We start from the raw sequence: 25,628 nt of genomic DNA, 5'->3' as shown, positions 1-25,628 counted from the left end.
TGCGGTTTGTGACACAGTAATGTCCCTTATAACACATTATGCCACACATTAATGACCCTTATAACATATTATGCCACAGTAATGCCCCTTACAATACATTCTGCCACATTAATGCCCCTTATTCATTAAGCCACAGTAATGCCCCTTATACATTTATGCCACAGTAATGCTCCTTACACATTATGCCACAGTTAGCCCTCTTTTACATTATGCCACAGTAAGGCCCCTTTTACATTATGCCACAGTAAGGCCCCTTTTACATTATGCCACAGTAAGGCCCCTTACACATTATGCCACAGTAAGGCCCCCTTTACATTTTGCCACAGTAAGGCCCCTTACACATGATGCCACAGTAAGGCTCCTTACACATTATGCCACAGTAAGGCCCCTTACACATTATGCCACAATAAGGCTTTTTACACATTATGCCACAGTAAGGCCCCCTTTACATTATGCCACAGTAAGGACCCTTACACATTATGCCACAGTAAGGCTCCTTACACATTATGCCACAGTAAGGCTCCTTAAACATTATGCCACAGTAAGGCCCAGGGGCGTAACTAGAACTTTTTGTGCCCCATAGCAGCATTTTTAAGGGGCCCCCCTAACTTAGGTCTTACACAATAACCATTGTAGTTCCCCTAAAACATTAAATGCCCACTGTAATGGTGCCCCTTACGCAGTGCCCCCAGTAGTGAGCCCCCTGTAGTTGCCCCCAGTAATGAGCCCCCTGTAATGCCCCCAGTAGTGAGCCCCTGGTAGTTGCCCCCAGTAGTGAGCCCCCTGTAATGCCCCCAGTAGTGAGCCCTTTGTAGCTGCCCCCAGTAGTGAGCCCCCTGTAATGCCCCCAGTAGTGAGCCCCTGTAGCTGCCCCCAGTAGTGAGCCCCTTGTAGCTGCCCCCAGTAGTGAGCCCCCAGTAGCAAGATCCCAGTAGCGAGATCCCAGTAGTGAGCCCCCTGTAATGCCCCCAGTAGTGAGCCCCTTGTAGTTGCCCCCAGTAGTGAGCCCCCTGTAGCTGCCCCCAGTAGTGAGCCCCCTGTAGCTGCCCCCAGTAGTGAGCCCCCTGTAGCTGCCCCCTGTAATGCCCCCAGTAGTGAGCCCCTTGTAGCTGCCCCCAGTAGTGAGATCCCAGTAGCTGCCCCCCCCCTGACCCCGAGCGCTCGCACGCACACACACACAAAAAAACCCACTTACCTTTATCCCCGCTCCTGTGAAGCGAAGCCGCCGTCCGCCCGGCGCCTGCTCCTCGCACTATGGGAGTGACGTCACGACGTCACTCCCATAGTGCACTGTGGGACCCAGAAGACGGAGTGAGCTCCGTCCTCCGGCTGCCACCGGAGGTTTGATTAGGAGCCGGGCGTCTGCTGGTAACACAATCTCAGCGGGCGCCCGGCATATGGAGGGTGCAGGGGGTGCGGTCGCTGGGCCGGCGGGCCCCTTAAGCCGCCGGGCCCCATAGCAACCACACCCCCTGCACCCTCCATAGTTATGCCACTGGTAAGGCCCCCTTTACATTATGCCACAGTAAGGCCCCTTACACATTATGCCACAGTAAGGCACCTTACACATTATGCCACAGTAAGGCTCCTTACACATTATGTCACAGTAAGACTCCTTACACATTATGCCACAGTAAGGCTCCTTACACATTATGCCACAGTAAGGCCCCCATTACATTATGCCACAGTAAGGCCCCTTACACATTATGCCACAGTAAGGCTTCTTTTACATTAAGCCACAGTAAGGCCCCATCTCCCTTCTCTTACCTGCCAGGGCTGTGCGTTGGGTGAGCTCGGGGAAGTGTCAGTACTGCTGTCATTGAAATGTGGCGCTGCTCGCAAACTAATTGGAACTCACGGACCATCAGCCTCTGCTGATTGGCTGCCGGTCCGCGAGCACTGATTGGCTTGCGACCGGCACATTAGACTGACAGTGTCTCTGTGCCTCTCAAGGCAGGGATGCTGCTCTAAACCCACAAGAGCAGCAACCTAGCCTCCCGGCAGCCTCTCCCCCGCACCCCCTCAAGTCTGGCACCCGGGTCACGTGCCCTTTAGCCCCCCATCAGTTGCCGCCCTGCACAGTGAATAGCACAATTAGATAAAACCTTTTTTATTGAAGGCTGTCAGATATGAGGAGGGGACTATATGAAAACATTTTACATTGCATTAACATTTTACATCCAACTAAAACAAACAGAACAATGAGCTAAAAAAAAAGTCTTGAAAAACCAGAACAAGACCATGATCTCACTTCTGACCTGAGGTTAGTTGGCATCTCCATAAAGGCAATAAAATATTGCTGGCTGCTTGAACATCTCCTGTTCCCCAGAGCTACATCACTAAAAACCATTAGCATTAGAATAATCCTAAACTGAAGAGCGCATTAATGACGATGAGTCACCATACATGCATCTGTAATGTCACCATGTGATGGCTGTTTACTGGGCGCTGTGAAGACATTAGCCATGTGGCCGCAGTTTCACCGAGTTCTCCAACCAACTCCAGGCTCAGAGGGACATCGACAAGCCAGGAATATGAAATTACAGCAGATAAATAAATATTATGTTTAGTTAATTGGTTAACTACATGCTAATTTGTGAAATCCTAGCCAATTTGTGAAATCCGGCCAGTTAGTGACCCCATGAGGACGTGTTTTACAGCTGTAAAAAAATAGTTTTTTGGAAAATTAGTGTATCTTATCCCACAAGAATTAAATACTTTTACATTTGTTGGCATAATGCAGTTATACATATTATGCTCAGTGCTGTGGGTAGGGTATGCTTACTTAATTATGAAGGTAATTATTTATTTCTCCCTATATTACCAGGATACCCCAGAGGAGCAGCAGGAGGCAAGCCACCTAAACCAGGTAAAGGACGCTGAAGTTTATTAGTCAATGCAAAAGCTTCAGACTTTGACTTTATAGCAGAAATAGGCTCCAGGCTGTGTTGAATAGTAATAGCAATAATTATACCATCGTCCAGCAAACTGCTCTACAGCATTTAACTGCTGTGCTGTCAGACTTTGCATATTCCTTCTGCAGATAGGATGGTGCACTGCAGTAATGTATGTGCAACCCAACAAAATCCAACTTCCAATGTACAACAGGAAGAGAGTATTGAGGATTACTGATTGCTGTGGCAACACCTATAACAACAAGTGACTTCAGGGATTTCATTGATTGTAGGTTACGGACCTGGAGCAGGATCAGTAACTGCTGGTGGCTTTGGACCTGGTGGTGGCTATGGACCTGGTGGTGGCTTTGGACCTGGAGGTGGATTTGGGCCAGGAACTGGCCTTGGACCAGGTGGAGTAGGAGGTGCAGGTGACTTCTTTATAGAAATCCTTAACATCTCTGTCAAATAAACACCTATTTATTGCCCTCGGACCGCACACAGTATTGAAGTGCTTCTCAATCTTCGCAACATTGTCTTTCTTGATTTCAGCGCGGTTTACTCATAGCAGCTTTCTGCATGGGATCAGCCACAGCGAGCACAGTTGTTTGAATAATGTTTTGAAACATACCCCGTCTTTCTGTACATGGCTTGGTGTCCAACCGTTGGAATGTTCTTCAACCATGTACAAATGTGCTGGGATGATATATTGAGATATATATTCAGATTATTGTGCTTTTTCTGTGCAACAATCTGCAGGGAGAGTACTCAGTTTTGGCGTGTTGCAAAAAGAAAGCAGGGCTGCGTGTCACTATTTCCCCATTAACTAGTCACTGTAGGCAACTTATGAGTCTCGCTTGATGCACACCCATAAAATGGTTTTGTACAGTCTGCCCAGCGCACTTCAAGATGCACACTAACCCTATGCTCTCAGGAGACACCTCTTCAAACTACTACAAGAACACATAGGGTTGCTAAAAGTTTTTAAAAAATTACTAGAGACTCACTGCGGAAATATGTAAACCTCTCATTAAAGTCCAGCCTCCTAACACTTCATTACCACCCTTTTCAATAACTTTTCCACTTTTCTCCAAAAATACCTAATTTATGGTGCCAATTATTAATGATAGTGTGGGGACATATGGGTGGACAGGGGCAGTGTGTTGCGTGTGTTGCGAAATGCCTCTGGAACGGTTGTGAATGCAGCAATGTAAATGTTAATCTTTCTTAATATTTCCTTGTACTCCATGTGGAGGAACTGTTTGCAGGAAATTCTGGGAAGATTCCTTACCATAATAAGCAATAATGGCCAGGCCAGACTTCACTGAGAATTAAATTGCCCCTTGGACTGTTTTTATTACTTCTGGAAATCTTTTGCATGTAAAAGTTCAAACTTTTTATTATATCATTAAGTGCACCTTGAAATGCGTTTCTCGGCCAAAGTGCAAAACAGGTCCCAATATAAGTATCGTACAAGACCTTAATACCACCAGTTCTGAGCTCTGGGACAAAAATAAAACCCTTTTGCCTAGTGGGAAGAAAAGTGAGCCTTTCTGAGGACACAGCGGAGAGTTATGTGGTGACTGCCTTGACGCTTATGAGTTCTTTTTAGTCTGGCTTTACAATTAGTTAGAAGCCACATAATAGACATACTAGGAAGGGCCGTAACTAGGGTAGTGCGACCTGTGCCATGGCACAGGGCACCGCAGAGCATAGGGCGCTGTTCGAGACTGTCGATTTTCCGTTTATTATCATTGTCACTTGTAGCTTCCTCTTATTTTATTCCCAGCATCTCCTGGCCTCCCCTATCTCTTCCCTGGCCCTTCCCCATGTGGTCATGCCCATTTTTTGGGTGCGTTATGTCGTTATTTGAAAAATGGGGGGGCGCCAATGCTCTTTCTGGCACAGGGCACCAAAAAGTCTAGTTACGGCTCTGATACTAGGTATAGATGGACAATATATTTTGAAGCCTACAGTATATGGATGAAGAATAAGTAAAATGTTTGTACTACTTGGCAGACCCTGGCAGTAGACTGAGGAGAACAGAGAAGGCTTTGGGCCACAATTATACAAAAGTATGGCTCATTCACTAGGACTGGAGCCATTAGAAACTTTGAAATGTAGATCAAAATATTGTGGAAAAAAGAGGGATGTAGATAAGTATCCAGGAGAAATAACTGGGAAATGGCACTTAATGTTGCCGTGTCAGTGGAGTGTGATGGATAGAAAACAGATTGCAGACAGCTGGAGGAAAACAAGTGATTTGTAGAATTGATATGAATTGCTGAAAGAACCTGGATCGAGAACTACAGTATATGGTGTTAGTGAAGACGGCAACAGAGCAGCCAATTCATGAGGAGATGGTTATAGCTAGTATTATGAGTGACAATCCAAAGAATGTTGAGACTGAGGCTGAGACTCCTTCTGCTTGTCATTAGCACCCTTCCATCTGCCCTTAGGTGTTCTTATTCAGCACAGGTTCATACATTGCTGTATTAGAATGGGCACTATGACAGTTTAGAAAATGTGAGAGTTTAGCAGTAAATTCTCACACTATTACGAGTTGTATCTTTAAAATGGAAAAACATCTGGAAGACAGTTTCAATCGTAAGAGTTTATTGAGTCTGGAAACATGCAAGTTTGCATGTTCTCGGACTCTATTACATTGGCAGAGTTTAGAAAGTATGAGAAAACTCTCACATTTTCTAAACTCTCACCCTATTACATTTGGCCGAATTTGTTAGTATTAGGGATGTTAGGGACCCATCTGATGGGGTTCGCCTTAACTTGGTGGATGGGCAAACATGTTAGTTCTAAGAACCTCACTTATACTCTATGTTAATTGTAGAGTTTATCAAAATTATTTTGACTATCATTATTCTTAGTACTTAAGAGTGTGCACCTGTATTTTCGCTGCATTGTGCTACAAGTCTCAGCATGGTAGCACCTCTTATTATGTTTAAAATTAGGATGTGCAGTCCAACACCTCTCCCCCAATTCAAAGAATGTCTAAGAAAATGGATAGCAGCTCAGTTATTATCTATCATCCCCTTTTTTGATAGGCCAGTACCCAGGAGCAGGAGCAGGAGGCAAGCCACCAAAGCCAGGTAAAGATGGACAAGTTCTCAAGTTAGTTCTAACGAGTTTAATTAATGTCAAGTATGGAAAATAAACTGTTGAGTTTTTTTTAAAGGTTATGGTGCCGGGGTAGTGTCAGGAAGTGCAGGTGGAGCTGGTTATGGAACTGGACCTGGAGCTGGCTATGGAACGGGTCCTGGAGCTGGCTATGGAACGGGTCCTGGAGCTGGCTATGGAACGGGCCCTGGAGCTGGCTATGGAACAGGATTAGGAGGTGGAGCTGGAGGTGAGATTTATACGTGATTCTTAAAATGTTGAGGCAAAAAGCAACAGTAAAATAATGACATTGCAGTTTCTATACAAACCACTCCAAGAACCAGGAGATGACATCAGTAGAAAAGATTTAGTGATTCAGGGGGAGATGTATCAAACCTTCGAGAGAAATAAAGTGGAGAAGTTACCCATCACAACCCGTGAGCTTCTAAATGTCAGTTTTTGGACTGTGCTAGATAAATGATAGCTATTTGCTGATTGATTGCTATGGGCAACTTCTACACTTTATCTCTCGTGAAGGTTTGAACATCTCCCCTTAACAAAGTTTTGCAGTAGCAGCTGTTAGTACTACAGTACATGCCATCTGGGCTTGAAATTATATAATGTCTCTCTGTATTGACAGGCCAATATCCAGGAGCAGGGGGCAAGCCACCTAAGGCAGGTAAGAAAGTGCACAGACCATTTCCTTATAAGAACAATGCAATGTATTTTAATTTCTTGTGCATTAATCCATAAAAAACTATCTCCAGTGATTCAGCAATGTTTTATTTTATTTTCAGGTTATGGAGCCAGTATTGGACAAGGTGGATTTGGAGTAACAGGTAAGGTTTCAACTATTGATGCATCAAATTGAGTAATACCCTTACTGGACCTAGATCAAAGTTGTGCAGCTGATTCATTGGGAGCAAAACATGAACAATATCTTGGAAAAGCCCCAAAGTCAGTGCTGACGACTGGGGCCTGTTCTGTCACTACTGACAGACAGGACAACATTAAAAAGCTTTTGGGAAGATGGAATAATGTTTTGATTTTTCCTTGTCTCTACACCTAGTATATACACACACCTGATGCAGGAAGTAGCCATACTTTTGAGGTTCATCTCCTGTTTTTTTGACTGCGTATCTAGGTTTTGTATACTTACATTTTTTCTTGTGCCATAGCTCTGGTTTTGCTGTCTTGTCCCAACCTTACAGCCCAGTTCTGTAAGCCACAAGTTTTAGACATTCCTGTCATTTGTACATGGATGGGATCAGGGTTGGACTGGCCCACAGGGGTACAGGGGAAATCCCCGGTGGGCCCCACTGCCTGGGGGCCCTACCACTTGCTCTAATGTCAGTTTCAGACTGTGCACTTGAACTATACATTGTTATTCTATTAGAGGGTCAGTTAAATGGTCACTAATGTCTGTCCAAGCTTCTGTGGGGGCTGGCCTCATCCCTTATGGTAACTGACCATGCTCCAAAGCATGGGCCCCTACCACTGGATTCCCTGGGTGGGCCCTTCATGCTCCAGTCTGACACTGGATGGGATCATGAGATGTACTGTGACAGGCCGGATTTAACCATTAATTCCTGACTGGATTTAGGGTTTTGGGTAAACCCCAGTCTTAGGGGTAAATTTACTAAGCTCTGTGTTTGCCCGAGATTGCATACACGGGAGTATGTTGCCACTTTTACAAACACGGGAATTTACTAAGGCAAAAATGGGTATAATTTTCTGTATATTTAGAGGTGAACGTGGCTGAATCCGAAGTTAAAATGCACCCGTAAATACAACTAGAAATGAATACACCATCATCTGAACACTGCAGTAATTTCCATAGACAGGAATACAACACAGGAATCACGGGTGTAATTCAAGCAAACACGGTTTAAAAATAGAAGTTTAAAATAGAACCCCTCCTGAGCAGCATGTTTGGCAGAAACATACACAGATCAGTGTGATCCGTGTATGTTTCTGCCTGTAATTAATAAAATAATGGGTTCATTTGAAAAAAGAGTGGTATTCTCAAACCCAACCCCCCCCCCCAAAGCCCAAAGCATAACCAGCCCCGGGCTCATGAGCCAGTCCTGGTTTTAAAAATATGGGGGGGAAATGGCGTAGGGGTTTCTGTATTTTTAAAACCAGCACCGGACTGTAATGCCACAGCCAGGGGAACCCCGGCCAAAGCCTTAACACTCCAAGCTAGTCAGCCCAGGCTGGGGATCTCAGGGTAGGTGGGAACCCCCTCAATAAAGGGGTTCCCCCTCTCTTGAGAACCCCATGCCTAGGCTGAAGCCCGGGGTTCTTCCCTGCACCCTTGGCAGGGGTCATAGTGTGAATACTATATGGCTACTATTGTTTTTTACAGTGGGACTAAAGGTGCCCTTTGGAACTTATGGCACCAGTATGCCCACTGTAAATGTAAAAAAATTGTAAAAAAAATCGAAATGTGCAGGCTCTAATTAGTTCCGATTTTCCCGCCAAATTATGATTTTTCCCACCAAAAATCGGGTCTCAGAAAAATGCAAAACGTCATCTTTCATGGATAAACATCCTCTTTTCTGGACAAAAGTCCATGAAAGATGATGCTTGTTCATGAAAGATGATGTTTTGCCTCTTTGTGAGACTCGATTTTGGTGGGGAATATTCAAACTAATCCGAGCCTGCACATCTCTTAAAAAAAAACACAGTACACACACACACAATAGATAGTAAACACACTAAAAACACTCATACATACTTACCTTCTCCCCAGTGATTGGTCCCCTTGTCCTAGGGCTTCAGTCTAGGCCTGGGGTGCTCAGGAGTGGGGGGACCCCTTTATTGGGGAGGGTTCCTACCTTCCCTGAGATCCCTGGCCTGGGCTGACTAGCTTGGGGTGTTAATGTTTTGGTCGGGGTGATCCGGTGAAAGGGTCCCCTGGCTGTGGCATTACACCCTGGCTAGTTTGAGTCCAGTGCTGTTTTTAAAACTACGGAAACCACCACTCCCTTTTTTCCAGTACTTTTATAACCAGGACTGGCTCACAGAGCCCAGTGCTTCTTCATAAAATATGGGGGACCCATACAAGTTTTGTCCCCTGTATTTTTAAAACCAGGGGTCTGGTTATGCTTTGGGGGGACAAACACAACTGAAGAGTAAGTTAGTACCAAGGATCACAAGGCAGGTAAGTTTTGATGAACACTGGCAGTATCTTCATTTGTACAAGAAGCAGCAATACATAATGAAAATTACAGCTTGAATTATTATTCTGATTTATAACATAAATCACTGTTGTTCAAATGTAATCTAAAAAAAAAAACACTACCATTTTTAATGTTTCTTGATGTCCCTGCAAGGAAAGTTATTAGAAATCTTCGGAAGGTGACTGACTAATATACATGAATCTATATTAGAACAAGATACAACATGCATTTTATATGCTAAACACTAGATGGCAAAACACACTAATTTTTACAATTTTATTTCATTTTAATACTACAGGAGCTGGTGGACAGCCGGGATACCCATTAGGAGGTAAATTACCATTTTTTTAATTATAAGTTATTACGTCAAGGGACAATGATACTTCATTAGGGTAAGGGACAACAATGTAAAAAAAAAAAACACTACCATTTTTATTTTTTCTTGATGTCCCTGCAAGGGAAGTTATTAGAAATCTTCGGAAGGAGACTGACTGATATACATGAATCTAGATTAGAACAAGATACAACATGCATTTTATATGCTAAACACATGATGGAAAAACACACTCATTTTTACAATTTTATTTCATTTTAATACTACAGGAGCTGGTGGACAGCCGGGATACCCATTAGGAGGTAAATTACCATTTTTTTAATTGTAAGTTATTACGTCAAGGGGACAATGATATTTCATTAGGGTAAGGGACAACAATGTAAAAAAAAAAAACACTACCATTTTTATTTTTTCTTGATGTCCCTGCAAGGGAAGTTATTAGAAATCTTCGGAAGGTGACTGCCTGATATACATGAATCTAGATTAGAACAAGATACAACATGCATTTTATATGCTAAACCCTAGATGGAAAAACACACTCATTTTTACAATTTTATTTCATTTTAATACTACAGGAGCTGGTGGACAGCCAGGATACACATTAGGAGGTAAATTACCATTTTGTTTATTATACGAGGGTTGTTCAAAAAGTAATGGCTAAATGCTCACAACTCAAATTTTATTATAGATACAGATTTGAAAATTTGCAGTAAAATACTTTGAAGTCTTAGTAAGAGAATGACTCTACTCAAAAAATTCACCATCTGCCCTCAAATATTTTCTCCACCTCTCAACCCAAGCTGTGAATCCACTTTGGAAAAATTCCAGTGGTTGGTGTTTGACCCAGGAACGTATGGCGTTTTTAACAATCTCTATGTCTTCAAAATGTTGACCCCGGAGATAGTATTTGAGAGGGCCAAACAGATGAAAGTCAGAAGGGGCCAAATCAGGACTGTATGGTGGATGTGGCATTATTGCCCACCCCGTTTTGGCAAGGGCCACAGATGTTGCCAACGAAGTGTGAGGTCTGGCATTGTCGTGGTGTAAGATGACATTTGACAGTGGAATTGTTGACCTTTTTTTGCGGATGGCTTCTTTCAGCTTCTTAAGTGTAATAATGTATTGATCACTGTTGATAGATTGGTTTGGTTCCAAGTAATCGATGAGAATAACACCTCAGCAATCCCAGAAGAATATGGCCATGACTTTGTTTACGGATCGCTATGATTTAAACTTTTTTGGCCTAGGTGAACTTGGGTGTTTCCATTGCTTTGATTGGGCCTTTGTTTCTGGGTCATAAAGGAATACCCAGGTCTCATCTCCTGTAATGACATTTTCCAAAAACGTCTCAGGGTTGGCTTCAAAGTTGGTCAAAGGTCATTGCACACTTCCATATATATTCAAGTTCATCACTGACATCTCTGATGGTCACAAGACGGTCTTTCTGAATCATGGCATCGACTTTGTGTCGGTTCTCTGCTGTCACTGCAGTTGATGGTCTGCCACCACGAGGTTTGTCGCACATGGACGATTCTCCCAATTGAAAACGCTTAATCCACCTTCTGACATTGCTGTGGTCAATTGTACGTTCACCATACACTTTTTTTCAGTCTTCTGGGGATTAGCACTGCTGCAGCCTTCTTTTTCCAGAAATTCAATGACGGCTCTTTGTCTCATCTTGGATTCCATGGTATCTCTTGGACTACCTAAACAAAAATACATATATAGCTAGCAGACATATTAATCAACAAACTGACAAAGGCCCTGATTCAGAGCCGGTTGCTCTGACAGAGCGCTCGCTCTGAATCAGGGCCGTCCCTCCTGCTTTTTGGAGCGGCCTCCTGGCCGCTCGCATAGATGTGGGTGACCACCCACAGCTATAGCGAGCTGCAAAAATGATAGTCGCGATTGTCTTGCAACGAGACCCTTGCGGTAGGGTCTCACTGCCGCAAGCCCTGGAGAGCCAAAAGCACTCCCACTGACATCACTAGTGATGTCAGTGGGGCCGGTAGGCGTTCCCATGGGAGCGCCTCCGTCTGGGCAGCCACGCCCCTGGCACACCCACCAAAGGGGGCGTGCTGTCAATCACCATCGACAGCACGCCCCCTTTGGTGTGAGACCCATAACGACGGCTTGGCCGTCGTTATTCGGGTCTCGCGCATGCGCACGACGGAGCCGCCTCCGTCGTGCGCATGCGCACTTGGGCAACATTGACCCGCTTGCGAGCGCTCAGAGCTCGCGAGCGGGTCTGAATAAGGCCAAAAGTTTCAAATAAATATTGCATAGTATTTCAGAGTTATGAGCATTTTAGGCATTACTTTTTGAACAACCCTCGTAAATTATTACATCAAGGGACAATGATACTTCATTAGGGTAAGGGACAACAATGTAAATACTCTTATGTAAAATACTTTTATTTCCTTTTTTCAGCTCAAAAACCAGCCAAATCCTACTATAGAGGTAGTTATGAACTAATGACCTTTATTTTTATGCAGTCTGAGTAATGGAACATCCCGTAACTTGGGGTGATTGTCAAAAATGTATCCTATACTTCTAGAATATATTGAAGCAACGGATGCCCAACAGAAGGTTTTTGGGTTTTTTTGTTAGTTTGTTTTTAATTTCCAGTAAAAATGAGCATGCTACAGTTATTAACAGAAGCCCTACAGAAAATATATGCAAATACAGAGTTAGTCCGCTCTATCATTTAAGCAAATGTTTTGAGATCTTCTTTAAACCATTGTTTATCACACCAGGATAAGCATGCCTTAACATTATTTTCATTAACACTGTTTAGTAGTATAATTGTAAGCTGCTCCGACCTAGACAGAGACTGATTTGCCCAAATTAAATGTTCTAGTTGTACAGCCATATTTGGATTATAAATAAAAGCTAGTAATAATAATTACCACTACAACACTTAGGGCCACTTAGGCTGCAAAAACGGCTAATTGTTTTCGCCATTTGCACTTATCCCAATATTCAATTACAAAGACTTTTCGCAAACGGGGATAAGTTTTCACCACTGAATAGGTGGCGAAAAAAAGTGCAGAATTCGGGTTTTTGAGGTTGTGAATGTCCCCCAAAGGTATTCTGTGTCAAAAAATGTAAAATAAAATTCCTCTGGACAGCCCAAAAAAGGTACTTTCATTTTGGGGGCGATAAAAAAAAAATGTGGGACAAGCTTCTAAACTAGCAAAATCGACTCCGGAGGGGTTCCCAAGTATGCGGCAGGTGTTTTCTAGAATGCGGGTGGTTGCAGAAGGTGGATTTTTGAAGAATTTTTAAAAATCACTTTAGGGACTTAAAAATGTGCTTGCACCCATTTTCATGTACCCCAAATTTGATGGGACTAGTTATTTTTTCCCCCCAAAAAAGCTAAGTGCTATTCTTCACCACTTCTTCAAAGCCGCATTTATGCACCTGCCGCAGCTGTTTAACAACCCCAATTACCTTCAGCAGGCCAAATCGGGGGTACCCATACTGATCCCCCATGTCAGACCATCTTCTAGGGGGTGACAGGCTGATTTCCCCAAAAGAGAGAGGACTTTATGATGCTTACCTTTCCGCCGGGTCCCGATTTCGCTGATTCCTAATTGAATATGGGGATAAGAGGGCACGCGCCCGATACTTTATCCAAGGAAAAACGGCGATGATGACGAAAAGTCCGACCTCTGACTTTTCGCCTCACATTGAATATGGCCCTTAGTGGGTATGTTGCCCATAGCAACCAATCAGATTCTAGCTATTATCTTCTGTAAGGTGCTAGATAAATGTTAAGTAGAATCTGATTGGTTGCTATGGGCATCTTCCACACCTCTAAAAACCCCACTTTAGTAAATATACCGCTAATGCTATAACTTTAAACTTTCTAGAGCATTGTATTAAATCTCAGCAAAGATAACTGTACAGTATCTAATTTTACTGCAGCGATACATAATGAAGTACTGCTGCTTCTTACCATATCAGGATGCCCAGACAAAGTTCCCCTCCGACCACAATACTTAAATGCCTTTCCTCGGCAGCCTAATGCAGCCGGGGAAAATAAGTGATTCTTCACTTACTGGTCACTCTATGTGCATGTAAGGTATCCAGCTAAGCCCCTCACTGGATCCCAGGTTAAAGGTAAGTACATACTGTACTTTCCAACTCTCCGTGATTGTTAGGGAGACTCCTTGAAATAGTAGCAATCTCCCTGACTCCCTGAAGAGTCTACCAATCTCCCTGATTGCACCTCACCCCCATTATGTAGGTATTATATTTAAAAAAAAAAACCAGATCTATACTTTCATATGGAATCATTAGTATAATTTCCTTGCATTGGTTATAAGGCACAATGATCCCTATGGCTACATGCATTTTCTGAAAAGTATCAGTGCGTTTTCCTCAACAAGAAGATCTTACTAACTGCTTTAGGGCTCATTTACATTTGGATATAAGTTAATTTTATGGTACGTCTCTCAGATGTAGCAGTACACATCCACTTTAACGCGCTCATAGGTGCTGCTTTCACAATCTCCCTGAAATGCTCTTCAAAAGTAGGCAAATATTGGTAAGTAACGCCATCCTGAGCATAGTTTTTCGACACGTAATAAATTGACTAATCAGGCCGTTATGATAGCTGATTACTGCTCGCACCTCCACAGTCAGCAAGCAGAAATCAACTGTGTGAGACTGAAACATATCCCGCAAGGCCGCCACAATCTGTTTTTGAGGCACATGCGGGTAAATTAACCGACTCCAAGATCTACATCTCAGGATAAAGGTAACAGAACAAAAGCAAGTGCAGGAGCCAGCCCGGCCAAACAATAAGTAACGCTTATCACTCCGGGACAGTATCATCTGCAATGCTGTTTTTTTTTTAACAAATATATACGGTGATAAATGGTGAAAAAATAAATCATACTTCTTGCCGACAATGGGCTGGTAATGATACTGTAAATAGGCTCCAATCAGAAAACAGTCCAGGTTAGTGTTCCTCAGGACCTGCAGGTACTTTTGTATTTTAGCCCACATTCTTTACACAGGATTATTTAAATACATCTCAATATTCAGCTATTACATTAGTTATAAAAATGATTAGTTTTGTGCCAGCGTTGGCATCCACTATATTGCTTGGTAACACCTCAATATTATTATTTCACCCTGGAGCAGGGTCGGATTACGTTTTCGGGGGGCCTGGGGCACTGGAGACAGTTGTCTTCTGGCCCACCCCATCATCATCCAGCCCGACCCCACTCATCCGACCCTTAGGAAATGCATGGGGACTGCACAGTACTGCAGTGCTCCAGCTGGGTAGCCCTGAGAGAGGGAGGCACTGTGCCTTAGTCTGGCTATGCCCTGGAGAGACAGGTTCAGGAGAATCACAGTGTGAAATGTGCACAAACAAAGATTATAGCTTATCTGATACTGAAGCACAGGTTGCATCATTGCTAACTGGTGATAAATGGTGAATAAATAAATCATACTTCTTGCTAAAAATGGTCTGGTATTAATAAATAGGCTCCAATCAGAAAACAGTCCAGGTTAGTGTTCCTCAGGACCTGCAGGTACTTTTGTATTTTAGCCCAATCTCTTTACACAGGATTATTTAAATAAATTTTAATATTTAGCTATTAGTTATAAAAATGATTTGTTTTGTTGTGCCAGCGTTGGCATCCACCATATTGCTTGGTAACACCTCAATACTATGATTTCACCCAGGAGCAGGGCCGGATTAAGTTATCATGGGGCCTGGGGCACTGAAGACAGGGGGGGGCTGCCCCCATTCCTCTTACCCCTACTCGTCATCTGGCCCACCCCCACTTGTCTTCTGGCCCACCCCCTCATCATCCAGCCTGTCCACACTCATCCGGCCCTTAGGAAATCCACAGAATTGCACAGTACTGTAGTGCACCAGCCAGGTAGCCCTGAGAGAGGGAGGCACTGTGCCCCCATGCCCCCCCCCCCCTTAATCTGGCTCTGCCCTGAAGAGACAGATGCAGGGGGCTGTGCTTGAAAACTGACCGTTAGGAGCTGATTGGTTGGAACTTTATCTCTCTCCACTTTATCACTCTCCAAGCTTTGATAAATCTCCCCCACAGTGTGAAATGTGCTCAGACAAAGATTAAAGCTTATCTGATACTGAAGCGCAGGTTGGACTATTGCTGTGCTTTGTATGATTTTGGCATGAATGCTAACATCTTAATATTTGACCATTAACAATATACAATTAGGAAGATTGTAAACAATGTTGTCATGATGTCATATCTAACCAGCTTTTCCCTTTGCAGGTGGTGGCCTTTGTGGCCAGGGGAAGTACTGCGGCAGGCGGAGAAAATAACCAGTCAGAGAGCTACGAGTAACCTCATCAACTATGGTGCTACTGCATGGTGTGAATGTAAAAGAATTCAAGTATTCCCCCCCCCCCCTTCATTTTTGTCCCTTCCCTAATCCCTTCCCCATTCTACCGTCCTTCTGCCCCTTAAACAAGGAGTCAGGCAGCTATAAGATGAGCCTGCAGTCTGACGCTAGTAAAGCAGCGGGCACATGTATACACACAAGGTGATGCTGTATGATAACGTTCGTAATGTGTGTATGTGTACATGCCAATATAACAGAACATAGTCTATGAATTGCACATGGAGAAAATATATATATATGTAAAATACACAGACATGCCCACATCTATTGTCAGGGGCTGGTTGGCATGCATGTGGGCCACCGTGAAATGCCAATTGTCCACTACACAGGGTGGTGTCATAAACCGCTTTTAGTGAGCAGCGCCTTATTGCGCTGTACTTACCATACTGTATATGACAACCACGACACCAGTGATTGACAGACACACTGCTAATTCCCTAAGAAGAAATCAAAGTTTTTACCTTGTGGGCAAATGAGCTTACAAGCACTGCCTGGTAAAACGCAGTGGACATGTGACAGCTACTGGTGGCCTGGTATTTGGGCCAGTAAATAGGATTTGCCCCCATTTAAAAGGAAAAAAATGCAGCCAATTAACCCCTGTTTCTTGCTCCTGTCTCTCACACCATGACCCCAGTAGGTTGTTGTTGTTGTAACTTATACTTGGAATAAAGTCCATTGTTATGCAATTGGCCTGCAACTGTACGGAATAGGTTTTATTTTTATTTGTCTTAATAAAGTGTGTAACTTCTCCCTCGCCGGAATGGGCACGTGACAGAATCGTTTTCGAAAGCATCATCCTCTTTTGGCTACAGAAATTGAAAAAGATGTATTTCGTACATTTGCCACAAAATGTAAAGCATTGCTGTATTTGTTTTTCTGTTTTTGTTTTTACTTGTGTGCCATTCTCTGTATTAAACCTTTATTGTTATGAGGGCTTATCGAACTGTAAGCCTCTTTGAAGTTAGGGATAGTGGCAATGTCAAGAGAGAAGGGGACAAGAGCTGATATATATGTAATTATAATTTTTTTTTTATTATTATTATTTTACAATTTTCTGCCAAAGATATTTGTAACATATTTAAACATTCTGGCGTTGAAGAAATAAAGAAAAAAAAAAACTGTGAGATTTTAGGTAGAGTATGGGCTCTCACATTCCTCTCTCTCATGCTATGTTCCCGCTCTGTCTCTTCCCTCGGTAACCAGAAAGCTGTAGTCAGTCTCCCACCCCGCTGTGTCTGGCTGTGAGGGATGTGTTTGATGTGTGAATGCCTTAGTTTACTGACCATCCCCTTCATCATCTTCCTCTTCTCAGTGTATTCCTTCTCTTCCTGCCTCTAATGAAAAAAAAATGAAAACACTTTTTTTTTTGTAAAAATAATACTGAAAAAAGTTATTAAAACTAATTTTGCTTAAAATAAAGAATAAAGAAATCTTTTTAAATGATCCAGTGTTTCTTGTGTTTTATTGTTTTACTATTATACGGGTATCGTTATTGTCGCAATGCAAATGAACATGTCTACTTTACGGGGGATAGGTATGGGATGCCGACGCTCAAAATCCTGACGCCGATGTCCCAACAGGGTTAAGAGGATACCGACGCCTGTCGGTCGGTATCCTAACCCTCCCCCTTTTCCTATCCTAACCCTCCCTTCCCGTGGCTAAATCTAACCTCCCCGCACTCTAAACCATACATCCTCCTCCCCGCACCCTAAACCTAACCCTACCCCTAGTGCCAAACTCTAACCCACCCCCTTTCCCTACCCTAACCCACCCTTCCCGGTGCCTAAACCTAACCTCCCCCTCCACGCACCCTAAACCTAACCCTCCCCCTAGTGCCAAACCCTATCCCTCCCCCTTACCTTAGGATTCCAGCGGTCGGGGTGCCAGTGCCGGGATTCTGACTGGTGTCGGGATTCCTGCGTTGGCATTCCGACCGCCGGAATCTCATCTTGCGGTATGTTGAACGTATCCCCTTTACGACAATAGATCATTTGAGTATTATCACAGGGGCAGAGGAAGCCGGCATCCAGGGCCAAAACTTAAATAGTGACGTCACAAGGGGGGCACGGGGGGTGCAGTCCGCACCTGGGTATCACCCACCCAGGTATGACACCAAGGTGCAGACTCCCCCTCATTGACAGGAGCCAGGTGCTGCACTGTAACATTAAGTGCAGCACTCGGCTCCTGACACTGAGGGAGCCGGCCAGCCCTGCAAACAGGGACCTCCTGCACCCCTTCCCCCCCAAGTAATAGCCACGGGGGTTCGGGACACGTGGCCACACCCCTTCTTGTATGGCCGCGACCCCATTTAGTGTGGACACGCCCCCTTTTCGGCACGCACATCGTCCTTCCCCGCACCGGGTGACACCGCTGGGAGGGACACCACTGGCGCTCAGTACCCCCATTCGGCCACATTGTGCAACAGATAAAGGGAAATTTATGTTAGGCCATGCTGGTGCCAGTAGTCTATGTGTGTCTTAGACATTGTGGGCCAAATGTTATAGGGTGAGAGTTTAGAAAATGTGACAGTTTAGCAGTTAACTCTCACACTCAGTGGCGTCACAAGGGGGGTGCAGTCCGCACCCATGTGTCACCCGCCGAGGAAACCGGCATCCAGGGCCAAAATTTAAATAGTGGTGTCCTAAGGGGGGTGCGGGGTGTGCAGTGCGCACCCTGGTGTCACCCATCGAGTGGTGACACCAAGGTGCAGACTCCCCCTCACTGACAGGAGCCAGATGCTGCTCCTGACACCGAGGGAGCATCCCTCCCGCACCAGGTGACACCGTGGGGAGGGACGCCACTGCTTACACTGTTACATTGGTCGAGCTGTATTTTCAAAATGGGAAAACATCTGGATGAGTTTTTTGAATCTGAAAAACTTGCGAGTTTGTATGTTCTCGGACTCTATTACATTTGCCAAGTTTAAAAAGTGTCATACTCTCACATTTCTAAACTCTCACCTTATTACATATGGCCCTGTATGTCTCACAGAGACTGCACAGTAATGACTACTTTGCTGACATATGGTTATACCAGGAAGTATCCAACACCACATACGGTATTTTACCCATATTGTAATCAGGGTAAATAGTCACCTTCCACTGACCTAAGCAAGTTCTGATTGGTGACAGCACAGTCTTTACTTTCCCACGCTCAGGAATGTGGGGTGGAGTAAAAGAATAGAACTTTATATGTTTGGCATGTTTTTCTTGCCCCCAGGTATAATAAGAACAATGCACTGGAGCGAAAATACCTGCAAGAGACAGGTACCTCTCTCAGAAACACAGAGCAAGCCGGACAGTCATGAGAAAATGTTATTTTTGGTGTGGTCTCACTCTCTATACATAACATGTAAATAGAGAACTCACCATTGGAATAAAATTCCTCAGTTTGAAATATGACCTCTATTTAAAATATTTCATAAAGGACACATAGCGGGAGATGAATCAATCCTTGAAGAGAGATAAAAAAGTAAAGTTGTCCAAAGCAGCCAATCAGCTTCTGCCATTTATCTAGCACAGTCTATGAAATTACAGCAGCTGATTGGCTGCCTGGGGCAACGTCTTTTATGTCTCTCAAAGTTTGATACAACTCCCTCAAGGAAAAATAAGGTCCAGGACTCTCAGCAGCAATATTTTCTGGTCTCAGCTTCCCCACTAAAAGCAGAATGATATTGGAAGCAAGCTCAGGCTGCATAGATCACAGGTGGACCTCACAAGCAGCCTTTGATTCCACAAGGGGGCCGCATATTACCATACACTATGGGGTCTATGTACTAAAGCTTGATGAGAGATAAAATTGTGAGAGAAAACATATTAACCAATCAGCTCCTACCTGTCATTTTTCAAACACAGTTTATAAAATGTAAGTTAGAAGCTGATTGGTTAGTGATTTATATCTCACAATTTTATCTCTCATCAAGCTTTGATACATAGGCCCCTATATATCATCTTATGCCACATGACATCACAGCACCAGCATTCAGCTGAAACCCAAAGCAGTAGTTTAGTATACATATACTGTAGCTGAATGGCAAACCTGGTGTGATGTCCAGTCATAGACAAAACTGCTACATACTGCAAGCTGTGTCACACTGTGGATACACTTTGCTCCCTCTGTGACACCCAAACTCCCATATAGGTCCGTATTCAATTTGAGGCGAAATATCGGAATTGGCGATAATTTATCGGCGATGACGTTATTTTCGCCTATTTGAAATATCCCCGTATTCAATTTCAAAGACTTTTTGCCGGTGCGAAAAGTCTTTGTGAAAAAACGGGGATAACTTTTCACCATGTTTAACATGGTAAAAAAAATGTGCAGAACTGGGGTTTAGGGGTGTAGGCTTGAAAAAATTACCCTGCACCCCTCGGAGTGTCATTAAAAAAAAACTGTGTCTAAAAAAGGTGGAAAAAAAAAAACGGGACACCCCAAAAAATGTACTTTAAATTTGGGGGTGAAAAAAAAAATAGGGGAACAAAATGCCAAACTAAATTAATTTTAGGGACTTAAAAATGCTTAGCCCCATTTTCATGTACCCCAAATTTGATAGGAATAACTAATTTAAAAAAAAAAATCTAAGTGCTATTCTTCATCACTTCTTCATAGCCGCAAAAAAAACCTGCCGCGGCTATTTAAAAACCCTAATTACCTTCAGCAGAGAAAAACGGGGATACCCACAGTGATCCCCCATGTCAGGACATCATTAGGGGGGTCCCAGGATGAATTCCCGAAAATTCCCCTATTTTTCACGATACCTTTCCGCAAGCTCCTGTTTTCGCCGTCTCCAAATTGAATATGGGGATAAAGCGGGCACGCGCCCGATACTTTATCCCCAGAGTAGCTTGGACTTTTCGCTCCAATATTGAACACCCCCCATAGAGAGCAAAGATAGGAATATCCTCTGCTCAGGACAGCCACACACAGTCAGGTCCATAAATATTGGGACAATGACAGAATTTTCAGATTTTGGCCTCTATTCACCACCACAATGGTTTTGAAATGAAACAAACAAGATGTGCTTTAACTGCAGACTTTCAGATTTAATTTGAGGGTAATTACATCCAAATCGGGTGAACGGTGTAGGAATTACAACAGTTTCAATATGTGCCTCCCACTTTTTAAGGGGCCAAAAGTAATGGGACTATCAACTCAAAAGCTATTTCATGGACAGGTGTGAGCTATTCCCTCGTTATTTCATTATCAATTAAGCAGGTAAAAGGTCTGGAGTTGATTCTAGGTGTGACATTTGCATTTGGAATCAGTTGCTGTCAACTCTCAATATGAGATCCAAAGAGCTGTCACTATCAGTGAAGCAAGCCATCATTAGGCTGAAAAATCAAAACAAACCCATCAGAGAGATAGCAAAAACATTAGGTGTGGCCAAATCAACTGTTTGGAACATACTTAAAAAGAAAGAATGCACCGGAGAGCTCAGCAACACCAAAAGACCCGGAAGACCACGGAAAACAACTGTGGTGGATGACAAAAGAATTATTTCCCTGGTGAAGAAAAACCCCTTCACAACAGTTGGCCAAATCAAGAACACTCTCCAGGAGGTAGATGTATATGTGTCAAAGTCAACAATCAAGAGAAGACTTCACAAGAGTGAATATAGAGGGTTCACCACAAGATGTAAACCATTGGTGAGCCACAAAAACAGGAAGACCAGATTAGAATTTGCCAAAGAACATCTAAAAAGCCATTACAGTTCTGGAACAACATCCTATTGACAGATGAGACAAAGATCAACTTGTACCAGAGTGATGGGAAGAGAAGAGAAGGAAAGGAACTGCTCATGATCCAAAACATACCACCTCATCAGTGAAGCATGGTGGTGGTAGTTTCATGGCGTGGGCATGTATGGCTGCCAATGGAACTGGTTCCCTTGTATTTATTGATGATGTGACTGATGACAAAAGCAGCAGAATGAATTCTGAAGTGTTTCGGGCAATATTATATGCTCATATTCAGTCAAATGCTTCAGAACTCATTGGACAGCGCTTCACAGTGCAGATGGACAATGACCCGAAGCATACTGCAAAAGCAACCAAAGAGTTTTTTAAGGCTAAAAAGTGGAATGTTATGCAATGGAAAAGTAAATCCCCTGACCTGAATCCGATTGAGCATGCATTTCACTTGATGAAGACAAAACTGAAGGGAAAATGCCCCAAGAACAAGCAGGAACTGAAGACATTTGCAGTAGAGGCCTGGCAGTGTATCACCAGGGATGAAACCCAGTGTCTGGTGATGTCTATGCGTTCCAGACTTCAGGCTGTAATTGCCTGCAAAGGATTTGCAACAAAGTATTAAAAAGTGAAAGTTAGATTTAGGATTGTTTAGTTTGTCCCATTACTTTTGGCCCCTTAAAAAGTGGGAGGCACATATAGAAACCGTTGTAATTCCTACACCATTCACCTGATATGGATGTATTTACCCTCAAATTAAATCTGAAAGTCTGCAGTTAAATCACATCTTGTTTATTTCATTTCAAAGCCATTGTGGTGGTGAATAGAGGACAAAATATGAAAATTCTGTCAATGTCCCAATATTTATGGACCTGACTGTATGTCCACTTTGACAGTCACAGGGTCACAGAGTAATAAAAGCACAATGAGGTAATGTGTGGCCTTTTGGTTACTGCTAAGCTGCAAGTCCTTAATGGCTGGCAAGGCGTGCTGGGACCTATGCCTCAGTCACAGCTGGAGAGGATGACTCCTGGTTATCTTCGTGCAATTTGTGGAACCCTGGTAATAGAAATGTTCAGACATTTGCAAACAGCATATCACAAAATAATACCAAGAGTGATCTTAACTCCTTCTCTGCATTATGCACTCTTATTTGGCAAACATAACAGAGCACATCAATAGAACCACGTGTATTTGTGTATATGAGACACTCCTATTCACTGTAAGCTTGTCGTAATACGGCTGGCATGAGTAGTCTCAAACTGTTCATGCCAGTCCATCGCTAAATTAGCTCACAGTGGGCGGGATGCATTCCGCCAGTCATCGCATGTGTTGGTATGCATGAAGATCCCCGCAAAGGACCACTCTGCCGGTAAGAGCGGCCCTTGCGATGGAGGGGCTTCCAGGTCTAAGACCCAGAAGCCCCTCCGGCGTCCTGCGCATGCGCAGAAGGACGCAGGGAGCCGTGGGGGTTGCTGGGAGGCATTCGATTGAATCCCTTTCACAGAACTCTGCGGAAAGAAGACATAGGCTTCTATGGGTAACGCCGTCAGGAAGATGGCATTACCCGGCACAACTAAGTCCCGGATTAATTTGCTCTCCGAGGTAATGAACAACGGAACGAAACCTCGTTCTGTCCTACTTTACCTGCAACGGGGCCGCTTACGATATCGTCTGGTCGGATGTGCAGCACAGCCAACCGGATGATATAGCAAGTGTCCGCGGGAGAGCACATAGTGGCCGAACACACTGAACCATGAGGCCGATATGACGGTTTGATTCGGCCGGAGACGGCATATCGTGTCGACATCGCTCCAGTGTGTACCCGGCTTTAGTCTTAGTATCACAGACATAGTGGGTCTCCAAACACACAGAGGGCTCTCCTGCTGTGAGTAAGAATGCAGTGGCTAATTTATGGGCGCCCAGAAAACAGTGTTTGAACAGTCCCTACATGCCTTACTTTTTTTAACCACCCCCCGTTACCGCTACATTACAAACTGCCCATACAGGAGTTTCAGTGTTCAATGTATTTCAGTCATTAGACAAATCCATATGCTATGTGTTATGTAAACCAATGTGGCTCAATGTGGAGATCGCAGATTCTGGGCCTGATTCAGCAAGGAACTCAGTTGCTTATACGCACGCAATCGGACGATTGTTGCGTTCTGCGCATGTGTATGCATCGCAGTCCGCGTGCGTGAACTTGCTATTGCAATCGGGACCCATGGCCAAGTGAATGACAGGAAGTGCCGTTTGTGGGTGGTAACGGGGGTTGGTTAGGCAAACGCAGGCGTGCCAGTGTATTGGTACGGCTTTGCATGGGCGTGCATAAATTAGCCACTGAGACACCATACGCAGTCTGAGGACTCATAACGTGCGCTGAAGTTAGCAATTCGTGAGTGAGGTCTGACCTGCCTTAACTGTGTGTATGGGTCTGATGTTACCGATTGTTTTGCTATGTTGGCCAGGTTTACGGATGTAACGGGAAGTGGGTGTCCTTATGTCAGGCTGCGATTACAATGCGAATGCAAACATTTACATATCACCGCTAATATTAGCAACTGCGTTGCGTGCTTATGAGCAGAATAGTGATCCTTGCTGAATCAGGCCATCTGTACCTAAACTTGTAACATAACAGCTAAAGGCTGAAATTGATTATGAGACTTATTTCACAGAACCAGTGTAACTACCAGAACCAGAGGCTAAATGGCCCACAACATTATTACAGCTTATGATACCACTGAACGTCCTAAGACATACGCAGTCATTCACTGTTCTTTATGTGGCTCTTCGTGTTCAGATATGCTATACCCACTTCATACTGATTGCTGTTATAATGGAGATAAGGTGTAATGGTAGTAGATGCGCACTCCAATCTAGAAAGTCGTCGTAGCGTCACAAACTGTAGTAGCCTAGACCTCACCTCCAGTCAGGGCCGGTGCTACCACACTGGAGGGCGCCGCTGAGTCCATTTAAAAAAAAAAGAAAAAAAAGAAGGATGTTTCTTTCAGTCCCAGCAGGGACTACTGATGACCAAGGCTGACTCAGGAACTCCCCCAGCCCCCGGCACTGCACTCTCACTTGTTAGGGTGGTAGAGTGAGCAGCAATGGTGGCAGCCCCTTCCTTCTCCTCCAGTTCTCTCCTTTCCTCTGGGTGACAGACTGTCACTCACCTAAGAAGTTGCGCCCCCCCTAGACAACACAAGGATTAATGGGTGGGTGTGTTGGGGGGCTTGTGTGTGTGGGTGATGGGGGCCTTGTGTGTGTGTGTTAATGAGTGCAGACAGGCTTAGTGTGTGAGGGGGTGGTGGTAGTGGATTTACTGAGTGCTGACAGCTTTAGTGTATGGGTTTAATGTGTGATAGCAGGGTGAGTGTGTGTGGGGGTTAATGGGTGCTGACATATATTGGGGTACATAAATATATATAGAGGCATGGATGTGTAGCATAATGTATTGGGGGCACAGCTGTATATAAAGAATTTGGGGCACATGTCCGGTATATGTATTAGGGGCACTGTGTGGCGTAATTCACGGCTATGTGGCATACAATACATTTGGTGTACAGCTGTGTGGCATGTATTGGGAGCACAAATGTATGGCATATTATGTATTGGGAGCACAAATGTGTGGCATATTCTCTATTGGAGACATTGCTGTGTAGCAGAATTATGAATTGGGGAGACAGATGTCTGTCATATAATGAATTGTGGCACAGATGTTTGGCATATTATGAATTGGGGGCAATGTTATGATGCACCTTAGGATTTTGGGGCTCTGCTGTGTTGCAAATTAGTTGGGGCATTTCTATATAGTATATTATGAATTTGAGAAACTGCTGTGTGGCATATTATAAATTGGCGTCACTAATGTGGCATAGTATGAATTGGAGGGAGCAGGGGCGGTGGGTGATATGTTGCCTAGGGCGCCCAGACACATTGCACCGGCCCTGCCTCCAGTAATTATTCCGTTTCAGTTGTTTATAGTCAGGGCAATAAATAACTAGCAAACCTC

General features: G+C 43.9%; 1 protein-coding gene across 6 annotated transcripts in view; it reads left to right on the top strand.

Annotated features, from left to right (window-relative positions):
* The window catches only part of ELN (elastin), a 105,256-nt gene extending 87,884 nt beyond the window's left edge, over window positions 1-17,372 (top strand). For 4 of the 6 annotated variants that reach the window (XM_088455262.1, XM_088455254.1, XM_088455231.1 and 1 more), the window contains 11 exons: window positions 2,828-2,869; window positions 3,188-3,325; window positions 5,957-6,001; window positions 6,088-6,258; window positions 6,649-6,687; window positions 6,806-6,847; window positions 9,492-9,524; window positions 9,797-9,829; window positions 10,103-10,135; window positions 11,958-11,987; window positions 15,800-17,372. In XM_088455262.1, coding sequence (XP_088311388.1) covers window positions 2,828-2,869; window positions 3,188-3,325; window positions 5,957-6,001; window positions 6,088-6,258; window positions 6,649-6,687; window positions 6,806-6,847; window positions 9,492-9,524; window positions 9,797-9,829; window positions 10,103-10,135; window positions 11,958-11,987; window positions 15,800-15,849 — 656 coding nt within the window. In that variant the 3' untranslated portion in view covers window positions 15,850-17,372. The remainder of the gene's footprint in view (window positions 1-2,827; window positions 2,870-3,187; window positions 3,326-5,956; window positions 6,002-6,087; window positions 6,259-6,648; window positions 6,688-6,805; window positions 6,848-9,491; window positions 9,525-9,796; window positions 9,830-10,102; window positions 10,136-11,957; window positions 11,988-15,799) is intronic. The other 2 variants (XM_088455238.1, XM_088455247.1) reach the window with 2 other exon arrangements.
* Window positions 17,373-25,628: the final 8,256 nt, after the last annotated feature.

This window comes from Taudactylus pleione, unplaced genomic scaffold (genome assembly GCF_031769625.1).
Source record: "Taudactylus pleione unplaced genomic scaffold, aTauple2 ptg000040l, whole genome shotgun sequence".
NCBI lineage: Eukaryota > Metazoa > Chordata > Amphibia > Anura > Myobatrachidae > Taudactylus > Taudactylus pleione.
Note: the sequence above shows the minus strand (reverse complement) of the source record. Positions and strands in the feature narration are given on the sequence as shown.